At 40.5% G+C, this 25,730-nt stretch overlaps 1 protein-coding gene across 9 annotated transcripts in view; it reads left to right on the top strand.

Moving 5' to 3' along the window:
- Positions 1–5,547: 5,547 nt before the first annotated feature.
- The window catches only part of KCNC2 (potassium voltage-gated channel subfamily C member 2), a 100,122-nt gene continuing 79,939 nt past the window's right edge, over positions 5,548–25,730 (top strand). For all 9 annotated transcript variants that reach the window (XM_054279323.1, XM_054279306.1, XM_054279267.1 and 6 more), the window contains exon 1: positions 5,548–6,264. In XM_054279323.1, the coding sequence (XP_054135298.1) occupies positions 5,632–6,264 (633 nt within the window). In that variant the 5' untranslated portion in view covers positions 5,548–5,631. The remainder of the gene's footprint in view (positions 6,265–25,730) is intronic.

The raw sequence follows: 25,730 nt of genomic DNA, 5'->3' as shown, positions 1-25,730 counted from the left end.
GCTCAGTACTGCTCTCACTGCCTAATGAGTCTTTACAAAGACACTGTCTCGCTGAGAGGTGCCAGACCCTTAGAAATGGCTTCATGTGCTGGCTAGTTACAAATGAGAAAAACACATCACTGACCTTTCCCTGAAATTGAAGGAAATATTCAGGATAGATAAAAAATTCATTTCAACTATTTTAGCACTGGACACTAAAAAATGTAAGTGTGGACAGAGCCTGAGGCAATATCTCCTTTTATAAGCAGAATGTAATATCCTAAAGCTCTTGAGAAAATCTGCATCCCACAAACATGAATCAGCACTGACGAAGACACTTGAATCACAGCAGAAGCAGGTGAGTAATCTTGCCTTCCACCATCTTGCATTGCTAATGCCTCTGGCATTGGTACTGGGCGGGAAAGGACACCCCAGGGTCATGAAGGAAAAAGGCAGTGACTTGAAGATTCTGGTGAGGATGACATTGGGCAAAGGCCGTGTGCTATTGACCCCTGATCTAAAGGAACAGTGGAACGGTGCCAGTTTCTAAGGAAGAGTTTCACCAGGTGAGAGCAGGTACCTGTGAGAAGAGGCACCTTGGATCTGAACTTTATGAGCCTGGAGGAGGTGATCTATTGGAAAGGCTGCAATTTCCTATGTGTGTTCTTGTAGCATCCCAGGCAAAACAATCCCGAGGTGGGGGATTTTCACCGTTGGACACCAACCTCTGCCTTTCTTTTCAAGAGAGAAACCCAAAGCCAGTTTAAATGTACACACACTTTAGAATTCCATCCTCACCACTAGGGAAGGCAATGATTTAACCATACAGCCTGGATCACACTGGGGATTCCTAATCAGGCAATGCAATTAGTGCTCATCTGTACTTTTTTCTACTGTGTCATCTCTTCTCAGAGGTCTCCAGTCTTGTGTTCACTATTTTTAATTTCCTGGATAAGTGTATTATAAAAGAACTTTTTCCAGGTTTTCATTTATTAATGAGAGATACCACATTCCCCAGAATTTCACAGGGAGGTGAAATGTAAGAGAAAGCATATAAAGCACACCTGTCTGTATAAAGCCACTCATATGGAGAGCTCTTGTGTGCTAGTGTGGGACTAAGAGTAGGCTGACTTCATCCCAGCTTTCACATTTTGTACGTCTGTCTTGTCCAATCTTACTTCTATTCATATTTCTCTACAATAAGATGTTTTTCAATAATTCTGTGTTATTGATCAAACCAAGCTTATATCTCAACTGCCTTAAAAAAAATGCAGTCCTGTACTGGAATTTACAAACAATAATAATAATAATAATAATAATAATAATAATAATAATCTTTCTGCTGGCTTTGTTTTGAGCTTCATCCAATTTAACTACACCATGGCTCCTTGCAGTTTTATTTCAGAGATGTTTGCTTAATCTATTAATTCAGGGTTTTTTGCAGTTTCAGAGTAAGATTCTGACTGATCATCAGTGTACTTCAGTATAATGTGGCTGCCATGTTCTGCAAGATGTATAATGAATTAGTACATGTAATTGTAAAGAGTAGAGATGATTATAAATACTAAGGGAAAATAACAAAATACATGAAAGAAACAAGTAGAGGCTTAATAAAATGTTAATGACAGTGGATACTTAAAATTATTTACTTAATGATTGATATAAATTGATATAAATAGATCATATTATATCTTTTCACTGTCTTCAGTTATAATTTTTGATTGTAAAATTGATTATTTTTTGTTTCCCAATTCAACATCATATGAATAATACAAAATAGTGATCTGCACTAGAAAAACTTGGTGGCTTCAACCCCTCATGTCCTCCTCAGGATGGCAGATATTATCTGGCCAGGTTATCCCTCCCAGGGACCCACTAGTTAACAGGGACAGATCTCCTCCAGAAGGTGATTCAGAGCATGACTTTAGCTGAGGTGAACTGTGTTTGTCCTCAAATTTGCTTTTCTTTTGTGCAAATCCCTACTTCCATTTACCCTTGTTGTTAGACAGCTGGTAACCCAATGAGTTTGCATTACAGTACTCAAGCTTGCACAAAGAATGATTGCTCCTAGTAAATAAAATGCTCATTTGCCCGGGTTTTCTCACAGTGATCATTGCATCTAATTTTATTGCTTTGCTGGTGAAAACCATAACATAGGACCTTTCCCTTTGTAAATGAATTATTAGCCAGCAGGAAAAATCAGCTGCGCACTGCTCAGTATCACTCAGTTCCTCAAATAAAGCCCCAAATTCTGAGCTACAGAAATGTTTTTACTTATATTTTAAATGAATATGTTTGAGCATGTGTGTAAATAGTTTTTGGGTTTGTTGGGGTTTTTTTTTCCCTTTGTAGACATATTTCATGGTAAGGCTCACTCCACAGACACATTTCTCTCTCTTACATATGTCTCATGCTTTCACTCTTACTGGAAGCACTGAGGAGTGCAAAAATTCAGGTCAAACTCTTGTAAGGAGGAAATTAATTCATAAATGTCACTATGTCTATGTAGGATATTGTGATTCAAGAAAATTTCAGCTCTGGAAAGTCAACATCTAACATAATTTCATCCTTCATTGAGAAGTCTGCCACATTATGAAACTACAAGGAAGAATGACACACAGAGAAATTAACAGCATTATATTTAGTAACAGACAAGTTATAGAATGTGAAATTTTTTATATGACTGAAAGACTATTATATTCTGGAAGAGACCATTCCTTTTCTTACCAACTGGAAAAATTCTTTCTGTTGCTTATTCCCACCATGCAATAAAACCCCCTGCATGCTTCATAAGTCTGAAGTGTCAACCAGTTGCTCATAAAAAATGCCTTTTTCATGGCAATGGTATTACAGGTATTACTGTAAAGATATTGTTTATGAGATGCCATCCTTGTTAGTCTCAGGTTTCTTAGGATTTTGGGTGGGTTGTGAGGGGTTTTTTTGGGGGGGGGTGGTTAGTGGGGCTGGGTTTAGGGGGGGGATTTGTTGATTTTGGTATTGTTGGGGCTTTTGATTTGTTTTTTGTTTTATGTGGTTTTTTTCTGGAGGGGTCAGTTTCTTAACTTGGGCACAGATGTGGGACTTGAGCAGATGGTGACAGTTCAGAAGGAAGTCCTGGTACTCTGTGATGATACAGTTTGTGTAGTGTTTTGGCAGCTACTGCCACCCTATGGTTTTCCATAATGGATGAATGCTGCAGAGCTTTAATGTGTTGCATTTCTCCAGAAACCTCTTACAGGTCAGAGAGAAGACAAAAGATATGCCTTTTGTCTTACTCACTCCTTTTCAGAAAAATCCCATCTGCAAAGAAAATCAAGTACAGCATGAGAGGCCATAGGTGGCATTAGGATGGTAGAATCTTTTCCACTGCATTTACAACTATGTAATTGAATATTAATATTGGTTCCAAGGGTTTTCACTAACTGATTATATCTGCTTTGGCAGGATAGATTTTACTCTTTTTTTTTTTGGAACTTCAAAACGTACATCTGGAGAAAGCTTCCAAAACCCATTTCTTAAAGTTACTGCTGCTTTGGGAGCCTGTGTTTACATCATGGATGCCACATATAGACAGATCTGGGTTAAAGCAATCTGGTCTAAGCAGAGTGTCCTCAGAGCATTGCTTCCAGCAGAGCTCTGCCCTCCAGACACCAGCAAGTGCCCAGCCACAGGCTCTGATGCAGAAGGAGGACGTTTCAGACACCATTATTCCACTCACTGCCCTCCTTCAGGCCAGGGAATACCCTTTGCGTGGAGGAAGACTTTTTTATTCTTTTGAGGAAGCGGCAAGAGGGATCACCTCTCATGTTGTATATCTTCTCTTTGGGACTGGAAGCTTCTTTCCCTTTCACCAACCTGGCTGAAACCAGGCAGCAATGTAGGCTATAGAAAATAACTCAGCTGGCTTGGAGGCAGGGATATGGGACTCTCTCATATATTGTAAGAGTACAGGCATAGGTTTCCCTCATATATTATTGGGGACTCTCGAGTTCCATCCCCTCTGCCACACCCAATCTCACACCTATGGAGCGCACGAACTCTGAAGTGCACCCACTGCTCTTTATCGTTCTTAGCCGACATGGGAACTGGATGTCCTCTCCTTAAGCCGGATCCCAAACCCCGCTGCGGGCGGCTCAAGAGCCGGCTCTGGGGCTCCCCGGAATCGGGGCACTCGCTCCCCGCCGCAGCCGCGGTGCCGGCACCCCGCGGCATCCCTGCCCGCCCGCCGGGCTCTGCGGGCGCTCCGTGACCCTCCTGGGGCCGGGCAGCTCCTCTCCAAAGCCACCTGTAGCTACGGCTCATTTCCCCGCATTTCTCCGAAAAAGAGCTCTTCTCAGCCCCGCTCCCTTCCCGGGTGCTTTACTTGAGTGAACCAAATGTCCATGTATTAAGAGCGGAGATGGTGCCTTTTGGGAAAGGTGCAGCGTTTGCGTTCGCTGTCGCCTCCGTGCGCCCCCCCGGCGGGCAGTGCGGGACCGGAGGGGTGTGTAGGGCCGGCTCGGCCGCCCTGCCCCCGCCCCGGGGCGGAGCTGCCGCCCCAAATGAGGTGCGATTTCACCTTTGGGCTCGTCTTCCCGGAGCGCCACTGGAATTACGGTCGTCCCGGTCCCCGCTCATGGCTCTGCGCTCCGCCGGTGGTCCCCGCTGCCAGCCCCGACGTGGAACGGCCGCATCCCCCCTGTGAAATGCGGGCAGCGGGATCTCCGCGCGGGCGGCGGGAGCCGCTGTTACGCCTGTCGGAGTTGAGCACGGAGGGAGGTGAAACAGCCACCTGAACGCGGAGAAACACCCGAACCCACAACAAGTAGTCTCGCCTGGCAGAAGCCGCTGTCGCTGCTCCGGCAAAGGTAGCGGCGGGGCGGCGGGAGGAGCGCGGGGCTGGCGGGGAGCGGGAGGCTGATCCCACCTGCCCTTCCCCGAGATGCGCGCTCGCCTTCGTGATTTGTCTGAGAAAGTAGCGAGCCGAGCTCCACACAGACAGCTTTTCCTAGAGTATGCCTGCTGCCTGCGCTGGTGGGGTGCTCTGTATTTCTTCCCAAAAAGCAACCCTTTCCTCCCTCCCACGGTGGGGGTGGGGAGGAAGAGAAAAATATCTAAGCCTAATTTTTTCCCCCTGGTTAAGCTGTTAGGACAATAAAAGATAGATGCCCATTAAATAATTAACCGTACACTTTCTGTTCCATCAGCTCGGTTCACACAGCCCCGCGAGGGAGAAGGGGGTGGGGACGGTGGCGGATCCATAGGCGGTCGAAGCAGCGGCAGTGCCATTTCGGTAGCCTGCTTCCAGGGGAAGCGGGAGGCAGCCCGGAGCTGTGCCCGGAGCGGGCAGGCGGCACAGCCCTTCGCGGCGGAGCGAGCGGAGCTGGCCGGCGGTGGGTGCCGGGCCGGGCCGGGCCGGGAGGGCTCTCCCGGAGTGCGGGTCCGCGGGAGATCGTGGGAGGGGTCTGGGACAGGCCGTGACCGCGGGGAACGGTCCTACGGTGGTGCTTGTGGGGCTTCTCCTCGATTTCTTCTGTTTGCGTTTAAGGCAGAGGCTCGTTCCCCACGGACCTGCCGGCGACCGGCTGCCCCCCGCCCAGCGACCGGCGCGCCCCCCTCCCGATCCGCGCCGCCGCCTCCCGCGCTCTCCCCAGTCATGTCCCACCCGGAGCGATGGGGAAGCTCGAGGACAACGAGAGGGTGATCCTCAACGTGGGGGGCACGCGGCACGAGACCTACCGCAGCACCCTGAAGACCCTGCCGGGGACCCGCCTGGCCCTGCTCGCCTGCGAGTCCCAGAGCGAGTCCCCGGGCGGCGAGGAGCCGCCGCCGCCCCCCAACCCGCCGCTGCCTCCGGCGGGCGGCTGCCCGGAGCCCGGCAGCGGCTGCAGCCCCCGGGGCAGCGGCGGCGCCAGCGAGTTTTTCTTCGACCGGCACCCGGGGGTCTTCGCCTATGTGCTCAACTACTACCGCACCGGCAAGCTGCACTGCCCCGCCGACGTCTGCGGGCCGCTCTTCGAGGAGGAGCTGGCCTTCTGGGGCATCGACGAGACCGACGTGGAGCCCTGCTGCTGGATGACCTACCGCCAGCACCGCGACGCCGAGGAGGCCCTCGACATCTTCGAGGCACCCGACCTGCTGACTGGCGAGCCGCCCCCCGACGGCGACGACGACGACTTGGCCGCCAAGAGACTGGGCATCGAGGACGTGGGGGCGGCCGCCGAGGGCAAGGGCGGGCGCTGGCGGCGGCTGCAGCCCCGCGTCTGGGCGCTCTTCGAGGACCCCTACTCGTCCCGCGCCGCCAGGGTAAGCGCCGCCGGCCGGCGCTCCCAGCGGGCGCTGGGGAGGCCGCGGGGCTGCTGGGGCCCCGGAGCGGGAGCCGGCATGGCGGGGAGGCTGCCCCGCTCCGGGTGTGCCCGCAGAGGGGATGCTTTGGTGGGCCACTGCAAGGGAGACATCGGCCCGCGTGGGGTGGTGATGCTTGAACCCGGTACGGCTGCAGGCAATGCCAGGCAGCACGGGGGTCCCGCTGTGCCAGCATCCTTCCCCTGGGAGTGTGCGGGGCTGAGAAAGGGAGCTGTGCCCCGAGAAGGCTCCAAGGGAGCCCAGAGTCAGCCCCTGGCCTGTGTGGGGTGTGGAGGGGTGACTCACTCACTGGTGGACCTGTTTGTGTGTGGGTGTGAGCAGGAGCAGCCCCAAGGCACCCTCATCCTCCCTGAGCGCCTGCGTGAACGTGCCTTTGGGGCCGGGGCAGGTGGCCTGAGGTCTCGGGTTTGGGGTCAGGTGGTGACAGTGACACCGGAGAGCGACCTCAGTCCATTCTGAGCTTTGCTCTGTCTGCGCTGGTAGGTGATCCTGGTTCAACAAAGCAAATGTGACAGGGGGTCACCCTGTCTCTTCCTCCATTGATTTCTCAGGGTGACCCTGACTGGCTCAGTGACTCAGGGACTGGGGAGAAGACAGTAAGTGATCATACTGACTTTCTTTTACTTAGATAGGGGTTTTAGGTTTTTATGCTCACTACTTCATACTTTGATGAGTTGGATTTTAGTTCTGTCTTTTCATTGCAGTTGTCAGGGGTGATGAGGGTTTGCTTTCTAACTCAGGGCTTTGGTGCAAACAAATGGTTGTAATTCCTTTGAGAGAAATATGCAGTGGTGTCTCTAATTTAACCAGAACAGCAACCACCAGCAAATCCTCCCTCCAATACAAGACAAAGGACTTGTAACAGGAAATGCTTGATTATAAAATGGCAATAAGTATTTTGTGGCGTATTTATCAGGATTTCCATGAAGTATTCAGAGCTAAACCTCATTTTGCAGAAAGTGTAGTTATGGTGGGTGTAATCTCCTAATCAGCTCCACTTATTCTGCTGGCAGTCTCATAAATGTGCACTTAAGTTTGTGGTTTAGCGACTTCTGGAATTGTACCCCATGACATGATGCAGTTTCTGCCCCCTCACCCTATGAACTTATTGAGGTAAGTTAAACTGAAAGTAAAGGTCCTCACACTTACTACTGTCACTTACTGAGTGCCAACGTTGTTTGTTTTTGACGGTTGCCTACCAGTATGTTTTCCCTCAACAGCTGGCTCCAGTTGATTCTTAAAGTATGTTTTTAATAAATAATGGGTTCTGAAGAAAAGTTACCAGAAGTGTCTATCTTTGCTCCTCAGAGCATACCCACATCTCAGCTGTCGGGATCCTAAAGAAAATGTGGCTGTCAGTTACCTGACAGACAGACTGTAGTGTGAGCAGTGATTGCCCTGCAGGTTTTCTTTCACCTACTGTCTTGTGGAAAGTTGCTGACAGTGTCAAAACTGCAGCTTTGGTGACAGAGAGTCTTCCTGCTCAACTTTTCTGGAGAACTCAGGAGTACGGAGTAAGTGTTAAATGGAAGATACCAGGAGAAGTAGGAAGGTAGGCATGCCTACCTTGGAGTTAAAGTTGGGTTTTCTGTCCAGTCTTTGACAGGAGCTATAGGCACTTGCTTTCCAAATTTTCCATCTGTACTAGGTCATCCTGAACCATTAGTGGCTTGGGTGAAGATATTTCAGGTTTGCAAAATGAATACTGTAATTAACACTATAGTGGGAAAATGCAGCACTGCAGTATTAATCTCTTAGAAGGCAAGAGTATTTACCTTTTTATAACTTAACTGGTTTTAAAGATTTTATTGTGATTTCAAACCCAGGCAGCCAGAATAAGGCAGTGTCAGAACCATAATAACAGCGCGTCTAAGTCTGTAATTTCATTTTCTGAAGATCTACAGTTGATCTTTCAGGTAGGGAGACAATTTCGAGAATTTCTGGTGAGTTTTAAAGCATTAAAGTGAATTTGTATTTAAGGACTTGCATGCACTTAGTAAGCACTCTTGAGCACAGTAATTTCAGGTGATGGTAACCTTAGTTTGAAACTGAGACATTGTTTTTCCATACCTGAATTGAGAGCCCTTATTTTCCCAGTATTCTGGCAAATACACTCTTGTTTTATGTCAGCTGAGATGATGACTAACTCTGAAAACATTTGAGTGAAATCCTGGGCTTACTGAAATCAAGACGAAACTCTGTGAACATCATCTTTGCCTCACAGTGTTAGTTACTGACTCATACACCACTGAGATTATGGTGGGACTGCTTAGTGGTAAACTTTCCTAAGAACTGTGATAATGATTTTCTTTTAGCATTACTGATTTAGGTTCACTAGTGTCTTTTTTTGGGAATTATGATGCTGATAAAAATAGGGTATTTTCTGTTAATGAAATGGTACTTAATATTTGTGATTTTCTTTATTTGAAACTGTGATCTCTAAAAATAGAAATTTATAGAAATTCAAATATAAGTTGCCATGGTAACCTCTTTGGGGATAGTGCACGCACAAGATTATTCTAGCAAGACCATCCAGTGATGTTATATAAATAGTGGAACTAGTTTGTTGACAAGAAGGTTTAGTTTAGTCAAGATTCTAAAAAAATTCAACTTTTAGTGTGTGCAGTTTCGTAGTCAGATAGCGACATCTACTAAACATGGGGTTTGTAAATATGAAATACAATCCATGTATATATGATTGCTTTGAAACCTGCAACACTTCCCTTTGTTTCCCAAGTTTAGGAGTTAGGTCTGAATGTTATTTCTGTCTTCATATTATCGTTTTGGATTTCACAGACCATGAAATGAAATTAGAGTGCAGTCCTTCTCCTTTCACTCCACGCGTAATGGAACGATCATTCACAAAAGGCTGTTTGACACAATGCTGTTAATGTAGATGTGGAAATCTACTGGCATAAGGTTCTCTCACAGGAGGAGGAGTGCTGGGTGACTAAATCTTTGTGTGTTGGTTTAAACCTGTCTGAAACAGGCACCTTATCTGACTAAAACCTGTGCACTGTTTTGTTGGTTAATATCTGTGAGTGATTTTGGTGTCCAGTGGCTCCTAGGTGCCAGGCACTTGTTTGAAAGCACAAGAGGCAATATTGACTGCTGAGTTCAAAAAGTGTCTGCAGGTGTCCAGCAGGGACTGGAATGCCAGTGCTCATCACAGATATCATATTTCAAAGTAATTACCTCTAAAGCCTTTTTACTTTTGAATAGTAGTTGTAAAATGATGCTGTTTAAAGATGTAATTGGTATTTGTCATTGATTTTTCCTAAGAATTATGGATTACTCCTGTACTGGGTGCAGGAATGCAAAAATGGCCCTGAAATTCACCAGGTCCATAGCTATATATCCTTAATATTTTGGGGAGACTGTGAATCTCTTTGTGGATAAGCAGTGTGGGAGTCAGCATGGCCCAGGGCACTTGAGCTGGCACTGCTGTTTGCAGCAGCTGAAGGCAGCTTACACAGCCCCTTTGATAGGGTTTTTATCTCTAGGAAAGATAATCGTTACTTAGTTTACAAGGAAATACAAATCCTAATTAGCAAGTATTTGTCAAGTTTGCTGGAAGTAAATATTCACTGCAATGCAAATAAACCCACAAAAGCCTTGCAGTCTAGGCATCAAGATATATCTTGAAAGTGTTCTTAAAAATACTGATGCTGCTTCATAGTGACATGGGGAGCTGTATTTGAGCAGTGGGTGGTATTTTTGGAGGGAAAAAATACCACCCCCCTCTACTGCTTTATATGATATTTAGTTGTCAGAGATTCCTTTCAGTGACCTATTGCATCTACACCAGCTTTGGACATTGGGTGAGGTGAAGAATCAGCTGAAATGAGTGGAGTGGGAGAGGGGAAAAATATGGTTTTATAGATTCCCTCGAGGCTAAAGATACAGAAATTATGTTGGAGAACATTCTTAACAAAGATAACTTAGGTCGTTATGTGGTGGCTTGCTTATGTTTTCTCCAGGTACCTAGATACCTGTTTTGATACCTGTCAAGAAAGCCTTGATTTAGGAAGCCTGTCATGTACTATGGTGAATGATTGAAGTGAGTTATATTTTTAGGGCTTTGCCTGTTCTGATGAAAGACAGGTTTTATTTTTGGTGGAAATAACACTGCTGCATCAGTCTGAAATACTGTGAATGGAGTGGTGGAGGTACATTGATCTCAGAATATATGTTTGTAGATTAATAGTGAATAGCAAAGATTTGCTATCTTAACTGATAGGATGCCCTTTAATAAATAAATGGAAATCTTTACTCTGTCTTTTATTCAATGAGGAAAGCAGGTATATTTTGGATTTTACCATTCAATTATTAGTTAGGCAGACATCTGTCTAATAATGGCTCAAGGGAAATAGTTAAGGTTGACACCTCAAAGAGTGTATTCCTTTTGTTGGTAATGAAAACACTGGATTTATTTACATGTGAGAAAATATTCAATTACATTAAATTAGTGAGAAACAGTCATTCTGCTTGAAGCATTTATGCTGTGGGAGCTGTCTATTTTAAAGACACATCAAGATATGTTCTTAATGACAAAAATCATACTGCATTAGCGTTACAGATATTCATACACTATGTAGCTTCATGCATACATGGGCTGCCCAAATCACATTGTAAGTAATTTTTATTAATTTAATTCTGGCATGCTGGCTTTTACAATTTTGACTGGAAATTTTAGCATAATACATGATGTATAATCAACTAGCTTGATCTGCCCTAAGTGTAAATGGTTTCTGATGGTACTGACATCAGAGAGGTATAATCAGCAAGATTTCTGCCTTCCTAACTTCTGCCTCTTCCTCTACAGCTGTTCTGCCTGATGCTGCTAGTGTTTCCATGGAAACAAGCCAGCTCTTCGCTTCCTCTTCCCATTGAAAACAGCCTTCTCACTGTCACTTATTCATCTGGGAAAAGGATTTTGTCATGGCTCTGACATAAATGACACAGAGATGATCTGTCCTATCATTTCAGAAATGGATGCTATTAGATATGTGCATACAGCCAGATTGTCCTTCAGTGACACTAAAATAATTTGGTTAATGGACTCAGGTTGAATTTGCTTTGGTGTAACTGGGAGTGGAAATCAGCTAATTAGACATAGCCCAATATAGTAACAGTGTGAGAAATATTTTAAATTCAGAAATCTGGCAGACAATGTTCTCTTTTTTTATGTAGTTATTATAGATAGTAGTATTTGTCATGTTTGTTTACAGTGATAAAATTCTCAAATGCTTTACTTTGAGGATGAGAATTTATTCTCAAACTGATTAGGATGGTGGTGGGAGGAATAGCTCACAACTTGGGATGAATATTGTATAGGTTTCAGTGCTACTGTCAGATGAGGAATCAGTTATCATGCACATCATGTGATGCAGTCAGAATATGAAATAAGTGATGCAAGAAAACTGGTATCTTCAAGGTCCTTTTAAGGTGTTTGGTACTTAGTCCAAAGTAAATATACCAATCAATACCCTGTGAAGAAAACAGCATTTTTGCTTGATTTGGAGAATTTGTGTTAAGTCATAATTGAAAAAGTTCAGAACTCAGACAACTTCCATATCCTTGATTAATATCCTTCACTGTAGGGACTTTAATATACTATAAGAGAAGTATGTGTAAAATTTGCCTATTCTTCTCTGCCTCAGTGATCATTGGCAGAATATTATTCCCTTCCTGTGAAGGTGCCTTGCAACTGGGGTAGAAGAATAAGAGAAGAGGAAAGGCTCCCTCTGTAAATTTTTAATGTTTTAGTAATCTCTTATAAAAGTGGTGTCCAGTAGTTTTAAGATGGAAGAAACAAGTTCTTCTCATGATCAAGTGCTGTTTCAGCATTGTTCATTTCTCCAGAGATGGTTCCTGCTTGTCCTATGATTGGGATTCGTGGCTCGTCTTAGGGAAGGAAAGTTTCCTTCAGCCATGACTGGAAAGAGAGGGTTTATGCTCTTTTATATTTAGCATCCAATGGAGGTAGTGTGTTCCCTTTTAATTTTAAACTTTTCTCTAGACCTCACTTCTGTCAGCATGGTTTATGTAAACTTACTGATTCAGTGTAAAAATTTGTGGGGATTGCTGCAGAGTTTCAGTGGTGGATTTTTTTTTTTTAATTGTGAGTAAATTAGTTAGGCAAATTAAATATGGGTATAGTAATATTCAGAATATCAAGCTATCGGCTGTCAGTCTACTTAGTGTATTTGTTATAGTTATACAGTTCCTTTACATACTCTTGTTCTTTCACAAGTGCACACTTTTCCAGTATAAATCAGTAATTACACAGGAATAAAAAATTTATTTTAAGGAAATGTTAAGCAAGACTATTCAATGATTTTATGTGGAGAGGAGATAAGGGATCTACGTCCACTCATATGTGTGCTCTTGCTTCCAAAGAGCCTTCTCCCTTACGTGAGGGCTGAAACACGAGGATATTTCACACGTCAGAAATAATTTATTCTGGTGAACAAAATATTCAGTTGGGGTAATGTGCAAGGACATAGTGGTATAAATTTAGCTTGGTGATATTTATCAACGTGATCAAAGGGATTCAAGTTGTACTGATGACCTGGTACATTTTTTCCCTGTAGTGGTATACATGTGTATATGTTGATATAACTAAATGGTAATTTTGTCAGATGCTATAGAAGTAGCTGTAGAGAATGAGCATGAATCACACGGTTTTGGGGTTTTTTTGTTTTGTTTTATTAATTTGTTTAATTAACATCTTTGTTGGTACTTTATGATGACTAAAGCAGTTTGGAAAGAAAAAATACACTTCCATCTGTTAATCGGAAGTGTTAAAAATAGAATGCCATCTAATCACATGAAATACAATGTCTTGTGATTTGTCATTTGCTTTACAGATTTCCTGGCTGAAGTGGTGGCTTGAAGCTTAAAAATCAAATAATCTAATTATGTATTATAGTAGTGTGTTGTTATTCCCCCTGCTGCTTTTAAGTTGAAAATTCTGAGGTGTTGCTGTGGTTTTGGTCTTTTTACCAGTAGGTTAATTATTACAGTAGTATGATAATTCACTTCTTTCTTGTTACAGACAGCCTTTTGTAGTTTCTTAGTGTTTCTTGGTGAAACTTAGATATTGGTTCTTTGATATATTCCAGCAAAAGGCTGTATACAGGGAAAAGTCTCTTAGCCCAATGCAGAATAGTGTGGTAGAGTTCATTAATATGCATGAAGTATGACACTCAATATGATCTAAGCTTGTTTCTGAAAAAACAGAAACAAACTTAGATCATATTGAGTGTAGTTTTAAATAAGTATAGTTTAAAGTGTTTACATTTTCATTAGTGTATAGCATAGAGAATTACATTTTTCCACTCTGCCTAGTCTTTATAAAAGGGTAAATATCCCTTGAAGGTTGTGCATTTGGCTTGGATAATTTTTAGAGTACTAAAGATACAGTAGATATATAGCAGTAAACTTCTTTTTAACTGTTTAATTCTTACCCTAAGAGAAATAATTCTTCTTTGGCAATGACTTTCACCCTGCTGAAATGCTTGTTTTGATAAAAGCACAAGGCTATTCCAATATTAGGGATCTGGTAGTACCTGGGATTTTAGAGCAACAGAAATCAAATGCTGAAACTCAGTTAATGGCAGAGAAAATTGCATTGGAGAAGATGAAATGTAGTGGAGTTGAAAGAGGGGGCTGTGGAACAGTGCTGTGAAGTGCTGGGTACATGTTGTTGCCATAGTGCAGAGCACAGGCTGAGTCTCTGAGAGGTTTGCAAGGGGAATGTGTTGGTGCCTGGTGCAGCCCTGGGCGAGAGTGTAACCATCCCCAACAGCACCCTGCTGCTGCTGCTGGGCACTCTTGAGGGGTGTCACATTCCTGTTGGCCTAAGTAATTTCTCAGATTGTGAATATTCACAGAATATATTAGGCTTTTGTATGCTGTGAACTAAAAGATTGAGGATAATCAAGTATGTAGTAGTTAATATTTTATATAAAGCCTGTGCAGTAGCAAAACTTTAATGTACAGGAAAATGTAAAAATATTTTTGAAGTATACTTTATGAAGTATAAAGTATACTTTATACTTTGAAGTATACTTTATGAAGTATATTTTATGTCTGAGTATAAATTTTCTTTAGTTCTTAGACAATATCAAAGGAGATGTCCTCAATAGTCCTTACTTTTACATAGGTATTTAAAAATTCTCTGAACTTTTCAAGTGAGCAGTAGTCTTTATTGGGTGTTGGTAATCCTACTAATATGAATGGCAATTATGTTTAATAATTGGTTTCAGGAGTATCTTCATTTTCCCAGGATTAAATGCTAAAATCTGAAAGAGGTGATTTTGATATTTTTTATTAGTAGCATCAAAAGTGTTACACAGGTCTTTTTTGTGATAGGAATTTTTCAGTATTCTAACTTTAATCCAGATATGGTTTGGAGAAGAGCCTTATTTGTCCTCCTGGTTTCTGGTCTCATTTGAAAAATAAATTTTCTTGCATTTGCAGTTCTAGATCTGACACCTACTGTCAGATTTTCATTTGAATTTTAGGACGTAATTGATGCACAAGCACATCTGAATTTCACCTTGAACATTCTTCTCCTGGTCTGAAAAATTATTTTAAAAAATGGTAAATAACTCAGTTGGGATGGAGTTATGCCTTTCTATAGCTTTCTGAGAAGGGAAAATGGAGAAGGAGGTGCTGATCTCCTGATATTCAGTAACAGGATGTTGGAATGATGCAAAGCTGTGTCAGAAGTTTAGGCTGGACACTAGGAACCATTTCTTTACTGAGAGGGTGGTCACACACACTGGAAAGGGCGTCCTAGAAAGGTGGTCAATGTCCCAAGCCTGTCAGTGTTTCAGAGGAATTTGGGCAGTGCCCTTAAAACCAAGCTTTAACTGTGGATTCAGCTGTGAAATGGTCAAGCAGTTGGATTAGATGTTTGTTGTAGGACCCTTCCAACTGAGAGAATCTATCCTATTCTAAAGAAGTAAGTTCTGGTTTTCCAACCTTACTTTCTTTCCCTTACAATGGAAAATCAAGTTCTTTTATCTAGTAATGATAGTGTTTCATATTTTCATAGTTTAAAAACAAAAGTGTATATAGTAAAAGACATATAATAAACGACATCAACTTTTTTTAGGGTAAAAATCAAACAGGGTAGGATTTCAGTGTAGGTTTTGAACATCAGCTTTGCTGTATAATTCATTATCACTTCATTATATGGTAATACTGTATGTTAAATTGATTTAAATTCTTAAGGCATCTTAATTCTTTTGCCCAGTGAATTTTATTGCTGGCTGTATTAAGAGATGGTTTGAATATAGTTCAAATTTGACAATTGAGACTCTTGTCAGCAAGACAGAGTTATTTTCCTGATTGCCTAGGTGATGTACCTGTGCAGCTTGGAGAAGAAATGGCTGTGGTTGTCATTCCTCCAAAACAGGCATGTGAAACTAATAGTGCAGTGACCTGTGAATGGTCAACGAAACTGGTTTGATGCATTGCAGCTGCAAGGTCTCCTTGGTTAGTCATTGCATTTTTAAAATTGGTGCTTTGATAGCAGAAAAAATGAAATGGGAGGAATTAAAAATGAAAATAAATATTTAATAACAGGGAAAATTGTGTCTTGGGAAAAAAAAAAGCTGCTACGGACTGAAGCAAAGTGTTTTCATTGTCTTGGTTTGTCAAATATAGCCAGCCAAACCTTAAAACTGGTTGCATGTGTGTTTCTTTTGACTGTGTTCGACAATTTCTTTTGACTATGTTCACTGTTTTAAGGATGGAAGATGCAGAGTTTTTGTGAACTGCAGGTTTATCAACTTCTTGCTTCAATTGCCATTTCTCTAATGGCAATTGTGAGATGGGAGCTTTGATCTTTCTGTCTTTTGTGAGATGGGAGCTTTGATCTTTCTGTCTTTTCAAAATTACTTCCCTAATGACTACATTATGACATTTTTGAAACAGCTATGGTAAGTAGGTACAGTCTGCACCTCCATCCAGGAGCTGTGACAGCAGTGCGTGTCTCTTAGAACTATCATTGAAGGCTCTCAGAATTGGTTCTTACTTGCTTCTTCACTCTTCAGCTGCACTGCATTGCATTCAGCATCTTGCACTGTCACCGAGCCAATGACTAGCTATTCTAGTGCTCCTGAATCAATGTCTTTTCCAATGCTTTTATATTAAAATTTACCATTTTGCTATGGCTTGAAGTGCAATGATAGCTGTAGATACCCATCAACTTTAGTAGCTGTGTTAGCAATTTTTCTTTGAAAGTGTGATAGCTTGTCTCACTTACTGAAATGAAAACTCTGCAAAATTCCAATGACTTTGTATTCTCAACAATTGAAAGACATTTAAATTTAGTATTTGGTAGCAGAAATGTACGCATTAGTTTCTAGAGAAGTGAAGATGTAGTTTATGTTGGGTTTGTATTTCATTAGAGCAACCTCTCTTGCAATGCAGTCCTGACAGATTTGTGAGATGAAGGCATTACTCTTTGAAAAGATATCTGCTTTCTTCAAATATCAAGAGCTAATTTTCGTAAAAGTGAAGAAATATTAAAATCCTATTTTGTACTGCTGCTGTTTGTATGCTCCTTGAAAATAAGGATCAGGAGGTGCCTGTTAGTAATTATAATGAACAAACTTTGCAAATCTTATTTTGTTTGTTTACTGGCAAAGCAATTTTAAAATAACAAGGTAATTGTTACAGTTTCCTAATCACAATATATGAGTAATATGTTGCCTCCAGAAACCCAAGCCTTGTCTGTGGTTGGGAAAGTCCCTGAAAAAGTGGAGACTAAAGGAAAGTGTGTGACCTAAATTTTTCATTGCAATTCTACTGTTCAGACAAGTAGTGTGATAATTGTGTGCACTGAAGAAATGTGAAAATGTGGTGAAATGCAAGTGTGAGACAGGAGGGAGAATGTTTGGGATCCTAGTGCTTTCACACTTCAGGTGATCTTATCCATATATATACAAATGTGGATGCAAGTATTTGCTGTGTGTGTATAAATGTATGTACATGCACAGGCACACACATACATTTATAAACAAACTAATACGTAGGTGTTTCTAACCTGTAATTATGATAAGATTTTCTTTTAATTTTTTTTATTTTCTAATTTGTCCTTGAAGATTTTAGTGAAGAAGGCTGCATCCTCTATTTAATTATTAATTCAATGTTCTTGCTTTTACATTGCTGGCTGTAAGTTTGAGTGGAGTTTTGTGGACTGTATGAGTATCTTGCTTTTTTAGGCTATGATGAGTCAATCTTACTAGATATGCATCTGTATTACAAAATTGGCATACAGTAATTAATCATTTTTGATAAAAGGAGTAGTGTTCCATTTGTTATAAATATTATCTCACTGAATGTGGGAGAAACCTGAAGGAGTTACATCACTTAAGACATCTTATTTTCTGTGAACTGCTATCTCATTGGTGACTCTCAGGGCTCAATAAAGTTATTCTTGTTTGTTAAAACATACGTTCATTATGATTTTTTATGAGACATTTTAATAAAGTCATGTCTCCCAGGGATGCAGCTTTCCCTCCTTCAGCTTTAGTAGGGGGATATATTAAATAAAATCAGATTTGGCAGTCATTTACATCAGGTCATGTTGATAACACACACAGTGATTTTTCATCTTTGAAGTATTACAGCGGGTTTTATTATTGATCTGTCTTTTTTTTTCACTTAGTTCTTTTTTTTTAAAGGAATAGAGGATCAGTTCAAGTTAAGTTCATACATCTCTGCTTCTTGTGTGGATTATTGACTAATGAGAAGCATAAAACTACAAAACTGACATTTAAGCAGAAGATGCAGAATGCCAATACAGTGAAAGCTGGGAATGCTTTGGAGATTATGTGACAATGAACTGGTCAGGCTTGGAGGGACATTGCGATTGAAGAGGGATCGGGAACTAAAGTGCTAGCAGGGAGTTCTGGAAATCCAGGTTTATGTCTCCTGTGTTTCACCCTTGACTGGAAACTGAGAAGATACAACCATTCTCTTACCTTACAAAAAAAAAAAAAACCAAAAAAAAAAACCCCAAAAAAACAACAAAACAATTAGTGCTCAAATAACAGTTTCTAAAAAAGAAGGACTTGAATTTTTGTTTGTGACTGTAAAATATAGTGCAATGAGAGCTAAGGTGATTTTCAAAGAAGGTTGGGGTTGTTAGCTGGTTTCTGTGCCTGAAAATGTAAGTGTACGTAATCATTTAACAGTCCCTTTTTTCCTTCTTTCTTTCTGTTGTTTTTTTTTTTTCATTCAGTGGCTCTGTGGTAGAAATAAAGTGTGACTGTGTAGCAGTTTGAATGTATGCAGTAATGAGTATGAGAGGAAATCCTCAATGTATTGATAATAGTGTTTGCAGAGCAAAGTTGGAGGAGTGTACTCAGAGAAGAAGGCTTATATCTTACACTGAGGGATACAGAAAAAACCCCAACATTCTAGCTTCCATAAGAAAACAGTAACAATTTTGAGGCAAAGTCTACATGGAAAAAAACTCTTCAGTCATGTTAGTAGTAGTTGCTTTGTTGGATATAAACACAAGGAGATTGAATTAAAATCGTAGAACAGCAGAAAAGACCTTTAAAATCATGAGTTAAGGAGGAGGTTGGCACATACTGGTCTGCCATGATTTTTCTTCCACAATTTTAGTAAGTAAAAAAGTTTGCAGAATTTGATACTGTTCACCGAATGTCTGCAAAGACCTTTGGTATTCAGCCCATGCAGGTAAATTCTAGCACAACAGAATGTGAAGTCTCAAAGTGAAAAATGTTGTTAAATCTTTACAGTTGGCTCTGCTGTCAATTTGATCTGCAGTTTATTAGAATAATGAATATGTTGAATGAGCTCATGTTGATTGTTGCTTGTGTTCTGTAGCTGCTTTCTAGGGGATGCATTTCATCGGGCTTTAAAAAAAAAAGAGGGTAAGATTCCCAGGGCATGGTCAGTGTCATCAGCACTTACAGTAGCACCTAATTTTGTATTTCAGGAGCATTTGTATTAGTTACTGAAAGCTAGTTGCTATTCTTTGCTGCATTTTAATAGGTTAATAGTTTGTACTTAATTACATAGATCAGCATTGGCTAAGCTTACAGCACTGTTGTAATTGAGTTACTGTAAATTTTAGTATGAGTTTTTCAACAGAAGTTGATCCTTAATTCTGAAATAAGACCCATCTTTGTGTCCTGCTTTTCATGTATAAGAGCTCTAGCTGTAAGTTTTCTCCATAGAGATGGATGAATTTTGTCCTATATATGGTGAATGCATTTTCATGAGCAAGATGTGTAATATGTTGCTTAACGGTTTATTGTGAAACAATGTCAAACATTTTGCTTATTTATCAGAAATGTGAACCGTTATCTAATGTGAAAGCCATGAAGAGGAAGAGCATTGCCATCAAAATTGAAGTGGTGTTTTGAAGATTCCTGGGGGCACTTATACTTGGATATTTTTTTTCTCTTTTCTCTCACAAGGGGAAACTGTACTGAGTTACTATATCAGGAAATACATTTTAAGGAAGCTCTACTGAGTTATTACAGGAAATTCATTAATGGTTTAACTGTGGTGTTTTCTGCTGGGGAGCAACGAAGCAAAACAAAACTAACATTGAGTTATGTCTGGCCAAGATTTGAGGATGTGCTGAAAGCATGTGACAGTATTGGCTGAATGAATTCCAGGAGACGGCAGTTGGCAAGCCCTAAGTCTGCTGTGATCGTGGACAGGCAAGCAATTTCTTCATTCAGTTAATTGCTTTGGAACAAACAAGATGCAGGATAAACAAGTGAGCCCGGTGTTTTGTTCTACCTGAAATGAAGGCTGCCTATACTTTTGACAGAGAATGGCTGTATTGTGGGGGTTTCTTCTGGGGCTTTTTAGGTTTGAAAACTCTTTTCTAGTGTGTTGTTAATAGCTGTGTAATACAGGGCTGGATTTCAGCATTGATGCCCAGTACAGAGTAATGCCAAAACTTAAACCAACATACAACATTTTACACTTAGAAATCAATGCACATTCCCAGTCAGTAAACCAGCTGTAAAGTATTTGTCAAGAGAAAATTTATGGCACTATAACTTCATGTCTGTCACATGCACTTTCTATTTTGTTCATATACTGTGCTGATGTTGTGTGTTGTTCTGAATTTGGCAAAGCTGGTTCTGAACCAGGAGTTTAAGGACAGATCTGGTTTCATGTTCATTGTGTATCTTAAAAATCCCCAAACCTTCCATAATAGGAGTTTAATATGAAAAAATAGTTCTGTGTATTTCTAGTTGTCGTTGCAAATTTCTGGCATGAGTGACTAGTTTGACCCTGAAAAAGCTACGAGCTGGTAGCCACGATAATAATTTGTAGTGTGTTTTAAACTGAGTTTGCCACTAGTTTTTAAGAAGGCTCTCCTTCACTCCTCTGATATTTATTAGAGTGAAAACCCTAATGGATGGATCTTCAAGGCTTACTTAGGTAAATACTCACCTTGCTTTTTGTGAAGAGTGGAGTTCATAGTACTGTTCTGTTGAGTCAAGGCTTTTTGTGCGTAAAAGAAGTACACTGCTTCCTGCATTAGTCTGGCAATCTCTGAGTCAGGAAAGGATTTCCTAGAATGTGCAGGGAATACTGGACAAAGTGAGCATTGTCCAACTGGTAAATTAAACATGCTAGAGGATGGAAATGTGCCTATAAATAGGAAACCAATGTGCAAAAAATACATAAAGATCTGGAGGAGAGATAATCTTAGAGGAGAAATCTAATTGGGGAATACTGAAGAAAAGTGATGCATTTGAAATGGCAGTTAAATAAAAAGAAAGGTCAAGAGTGAGAAAAGGAAAGGCCTGTTGGAGAGTGGTGTTTTGTTTGAAGACTATAAATTAAGTATAGCTCCAGAAACTAGGAACTGGTGATGCCCAGGAAATATAGGTTGTGTTGGTTATAGTTGCTTCTGGATTTGTTTTATTCTGCTGCCTAGGGAAGAAATAATACACATTACCAGTTTTGTAGGGTGAAATATTTGCATTTATCACAGTCCTTGGGAATTCTTCAGCTGATTAAAGTATTGGCAGGGGAAGAGAAAGGAGGAGGGCAGGGAGAAGCCTCAGTGTCCATTTGTACAAAGCTACAGTCTTAGGTTTTATTAAACAGTTGTTTTTTTACTTTTGAAAAGCAATATATTAAATCTTTGCATTTACCATGTATCTCTCTGAAGATATATCTGAATGGCAAAACTTCTGTGCACCACTGTAATGGGATCCTGTACATGCATTTGCTTTTTATTTTCTGGGGAGTCCATAGCTCACAATCCTGATGCTGTGCTTAATAGCTCTCTATTAAACATGGTACCTGTTGTGCAGTATCTGTCACTTTTTAGATAAGACATTTTGAAGTAAAATATATAACATATGTAGCATTGAGGTCTGACTATATTAGATTAACTATCTAAGTGTGTACCTGTATGTAGCCATATTAAGAATACTGTTTAAGTGGTGAATTTCAAGAAATTGGAACATTGAGTTGTTTTTTATTTCAGTTCAAAGGAAAGTAAAAAATAGGTCATGTAGGAAGAAGAGAGGCTAATAAGATAAATGTTTAATATTTGAAATTCAGGAAAACCACTAAGTGGCATAGAGTTTTATTTTTAATTTCAAACTCATTAGTTTTTACAAAATGGCCTTGAATAAAATTATCCTAAAGGGACTGTCTTATACATTCTGAGCTGATATACTCAAATGAAGGCTTTTTCTACATCTCACAACCTATTTTAGGGCTCTTGTTGAAAGAACATTGATAGTAAGAATGATGATTCTACTTTTTGTGGCACTAATCCATAGCAGAAGCAGTTCACTCTGAAATTCCCCTTGAAAATAAAGTAAGACTCCTAGAAGCAAGCAAAGGACTTCCAGCTCCAGATCACTAAGAAGCATGATTTCTTTACACAATATCAGAATTAGAGGGGCATGCCAAGTGAACAGTGAAGCAAACTGCCTCTTCTGTGTTGCTCTGAGTATAAAAAGACATTAAAAATCATAAACACTGTATAGAAAAAAATTCTTACTGCCACATTTTAAGTTTACAAAAAAAAAAAAAAAGGACTCTCTAGGATACATTTTTATAATTTTTATTATTTGGTTTAGGAGACTTAAGTGTCCATTCAAATAAGATGAAGAGCAGTAAAAATCAAAAATGAAGCTTGGAGATTTGTAATACGCCTTTTCCTGAATTATAAGTCATGGCGATTAAAGTGTCAGACAGTCTTGGTAATCTGCTTTTTCTGTGTTCATAATCAGACTACTTCATGAAAATTTGAATTATTTTGGAACAAACAGGAAGAAGGGGAACAACTAAATGTTTGAAAACTGATATGTGTGAATGATGATTTTATGACACCTTTTATCAGAGGTTCACTTTAGAATGCCTTACTGATAATTCTGTGGAAATGAAAATTCTGCCCAGATGTGCAGAGTCAGAGACAGTTCTACTTCTCCCCTAAATTTAGATTTTACTTAATTTTTTTTAATTAATGCATATGAATCATCATGATTATATTTCATGAATTTGTTACATTTTGGAACAAACTAATTTTCTTCACGGTATTTTCTACTTTTTCAAATTCACTTATTTTTCTGCTTGGTTTTTTCAGTTTTTTCCCCTCCCTATTATTTGAGGACTCTCTAAATTTAGGTAACCTTTTGCTCCTCTGGAGGAAGATTCATCAGCAAGGCTTCTTCCTGTAAGTGTGGGTTTTATATCTGTAGAGCAGTGGTGTATCTCATGAGTTCAGATATCTGATCCTGTAATACAGAATAAATGGGCAAAGTCCATACCCCCTTCTTTTTCCATTTTATTGAGTATTGTTAAAAAAAGCCATAAATCTCTACAGATAGGCTCACTGTTAAGTATAATGAACAATATTATTTTCTTTTCAAACACAGACTTAACAATCTTAAAACTGCAGAGAGAACTGCATCTAGTTTTTAATTCTCTCTGCAGATCTGTTATGTCCCTGTTACAGAATTCTCTACACAAAGTCTCCCTGAAAAGCTCTCAGATGTTGTGGTATATAATTTCTCAGTTGCATGGCCTGGAGGTGTAATTCAGTGCATCTAATATTAGGAATCTAAGTTCCCCATCTTTGTGATGATTTGAGGTACAGGCCTAGATGATTGAAAATAGCTGAGAGAGATGCATTCATTTGGACACAGTAAACTCTTTTGAGTGTTTTAAATATAATCCTGCTATATGTGTGACTGAAATGGGCAATTTTGCTCTCTACTTCACTGGACTGCATTTGTTTTCCCATATGCTCTACTAGTGTGAACTAAACAATGTGCAAAGTGAAAATTGCATTTGTGGCCTAAATGTAGAATTGGCACTGATCTAACTAAATTGTTAGCTAAAGCTGGTTTGCCTAAATCCATGTAGCAAGCTTCTATGACTATGCTTCAATCATTTAAAGAGTGCCCAGTACTCATTCAACTTAGTTTGGCTTCCAAACCCATTTTCCTACACTTAACAGAGTGTACTGCAGGCTGTCTCTGATGTAAATAAGTTACTTTGCAAATCAGTTTAGCTAAACTGGAGAAATTTCTCAGTGATTTCTGTAAAGGTCACTTGCAGTATTAAAGTGTTCTGACTCTTGTAAGAAATTCTAGGAAGCCACTGTTGCCTGTCTTGAACTATCAGTGTTGGTTCTGACTGCCTGAGATACAGACATGTAACCATAAATGGTTCTCTTGAAGTTGGAATATCTGAGTGAAATCAGGTTGAACTGACTCTTACCTACTTCTGAGGTACTTATTGCTTGTGTTTTGTACTTTTATTTTTCCAGTCCTTGCCATAGCCTCTTCCAGCTGTAGATTCCATGTACGTGCAGACTGATGTTGCCATATGTCTGCACATATTTGGCTTGTGTGTGTTTTGGATGGCACAGCATGAACCCTGGTAGGGGGAGTAATGAGTTCATAATGCAATTCACTGTCAAGTTTGTGACCTCATCTAAGTCTAGCATATTTTAGAGAGCTTGAATGTTCTTTTTTCATCAAGTCAGTAAAATCATCTTTATTCCATTCTTGCACATCTTCTTAATGTGGAGGAACTGTGACAGCTGCCAGCATGCTTTATTGCAATTTATAACATCACATAACCACCAATTGATTTTTTTTTTTTTCACTCCTTGCATTCGTGCTGAATTCCGTCCTTGTTTGCCATGCCCTCCAAATGCCCAATAGAGCCATTGAATTATCTTGGGATGTGCTTTGCCTGCATGGCCCCTGTTGGGGCAGACCTCTTAATCTACGACTTCAATATTAGTGATTTCCATTCCCCTTGGCACACCCCACATTCTGCATTTCCAAGCCAGGGAGCAGAGGCTGGGATGGCTGCATCATATGGGAGGATTTATATGAGGCTGGGGTTTGTTCAGAATCAGCAGAGAAATTCCTGTAGTGAGTAGCAGGCTTGTGTTTTTGTGGTGACTGGCAGCCAGGAAGATCACAGGGTGAGGGTCTGTTTTCCTGTGATGTGTGGGGCAGTGAGAGCAGTATTGAGAGGGCTGCCATGGGCAGCTGCCATGGTAGACCTGTGGAAGTCCATGGCTTTGTTTTTCAGGCCTTTTTTGGTGACAGAGTAAGAGACAGACCAAAACACCAGCAACCATAAAAACTGTTTTTCTACATGAAGGAATGGCAGTCACAGTCAAAATGGACGACAGCACGTTTTGATTCTAAAGGGTATGTAAATAGTCTCTGTTCAAAGGGAAAGTAAAGCAGGGGCTCAGCAGGAAGCCTGGGAAGAGGCTGCAGTAGGCTCAGCTGTGCTGAAGTGATGTTCTAGTGGAAGGCACAACGTGCTTATGCAGCATCATGGTAGCTCAGTTTAGTATCTTTTTATTTTATGAAGCTGGAATAATTCCCTAAGTGTAAATTCTAGTTCTGCTGTTTCAATTTTTGGTACAAGAAACTATTGGGTAACTTTTTGATAGAATAAACTATATTTTTGCCTGTTGCCCTCTTCTTCATTAACTGTCTCCTTTGCAATGCTGTGTATTCCTGTTCATTTTGAGGAAATAAATGTGGCCCTCTGTGTTGAGTGGACTAGTAGGTTATACAGTTGCAGCTTTTATATAATTTTCTGTGTCTTTCTCCCTGGGAAGCAGAAACACCAAGATCTTCAGAAGATTTTGTTGTTGTAGGTAATGGACACGTACTTGTGGCTCTTGTGTATACTCACAATATATAGCCTTTAAATGTAGAAATTGCAGTAAAAGACACTGTTAGCACCCTGAATTAGGGAATGCTGAAATTCTGTGTTTAGCAGTAACACCATCCTATGTGTGTATTTAAGACACAAGATTGTAGTACTGGGGGTACTGTTCACTTAGACTGTGAGGGCTGTTACTGCCTCTACAGTTTGTTCAC

The sequence above is a fragment of the Melozone crissalis genome, unplaced genomic scaffold (genome assembly GCF_028551555.1).
Source record: "Melozone crissalis strain CALT ecotype California unplaced genomic scaffold, PUWL_Pcris_2 ptg000004l_1, whole genome shotgun sequence".
Lineage (NCBI taxonomy): Eukaryota > Metazoa > Chordata > Aves > Passeriformes > Passerellidae > Melozone > Melozone crissalis.
Note: the sequence above shows the minus strand (reverse complement) of the source record. Positions and strands in the feature narration are given on the sequence as shown.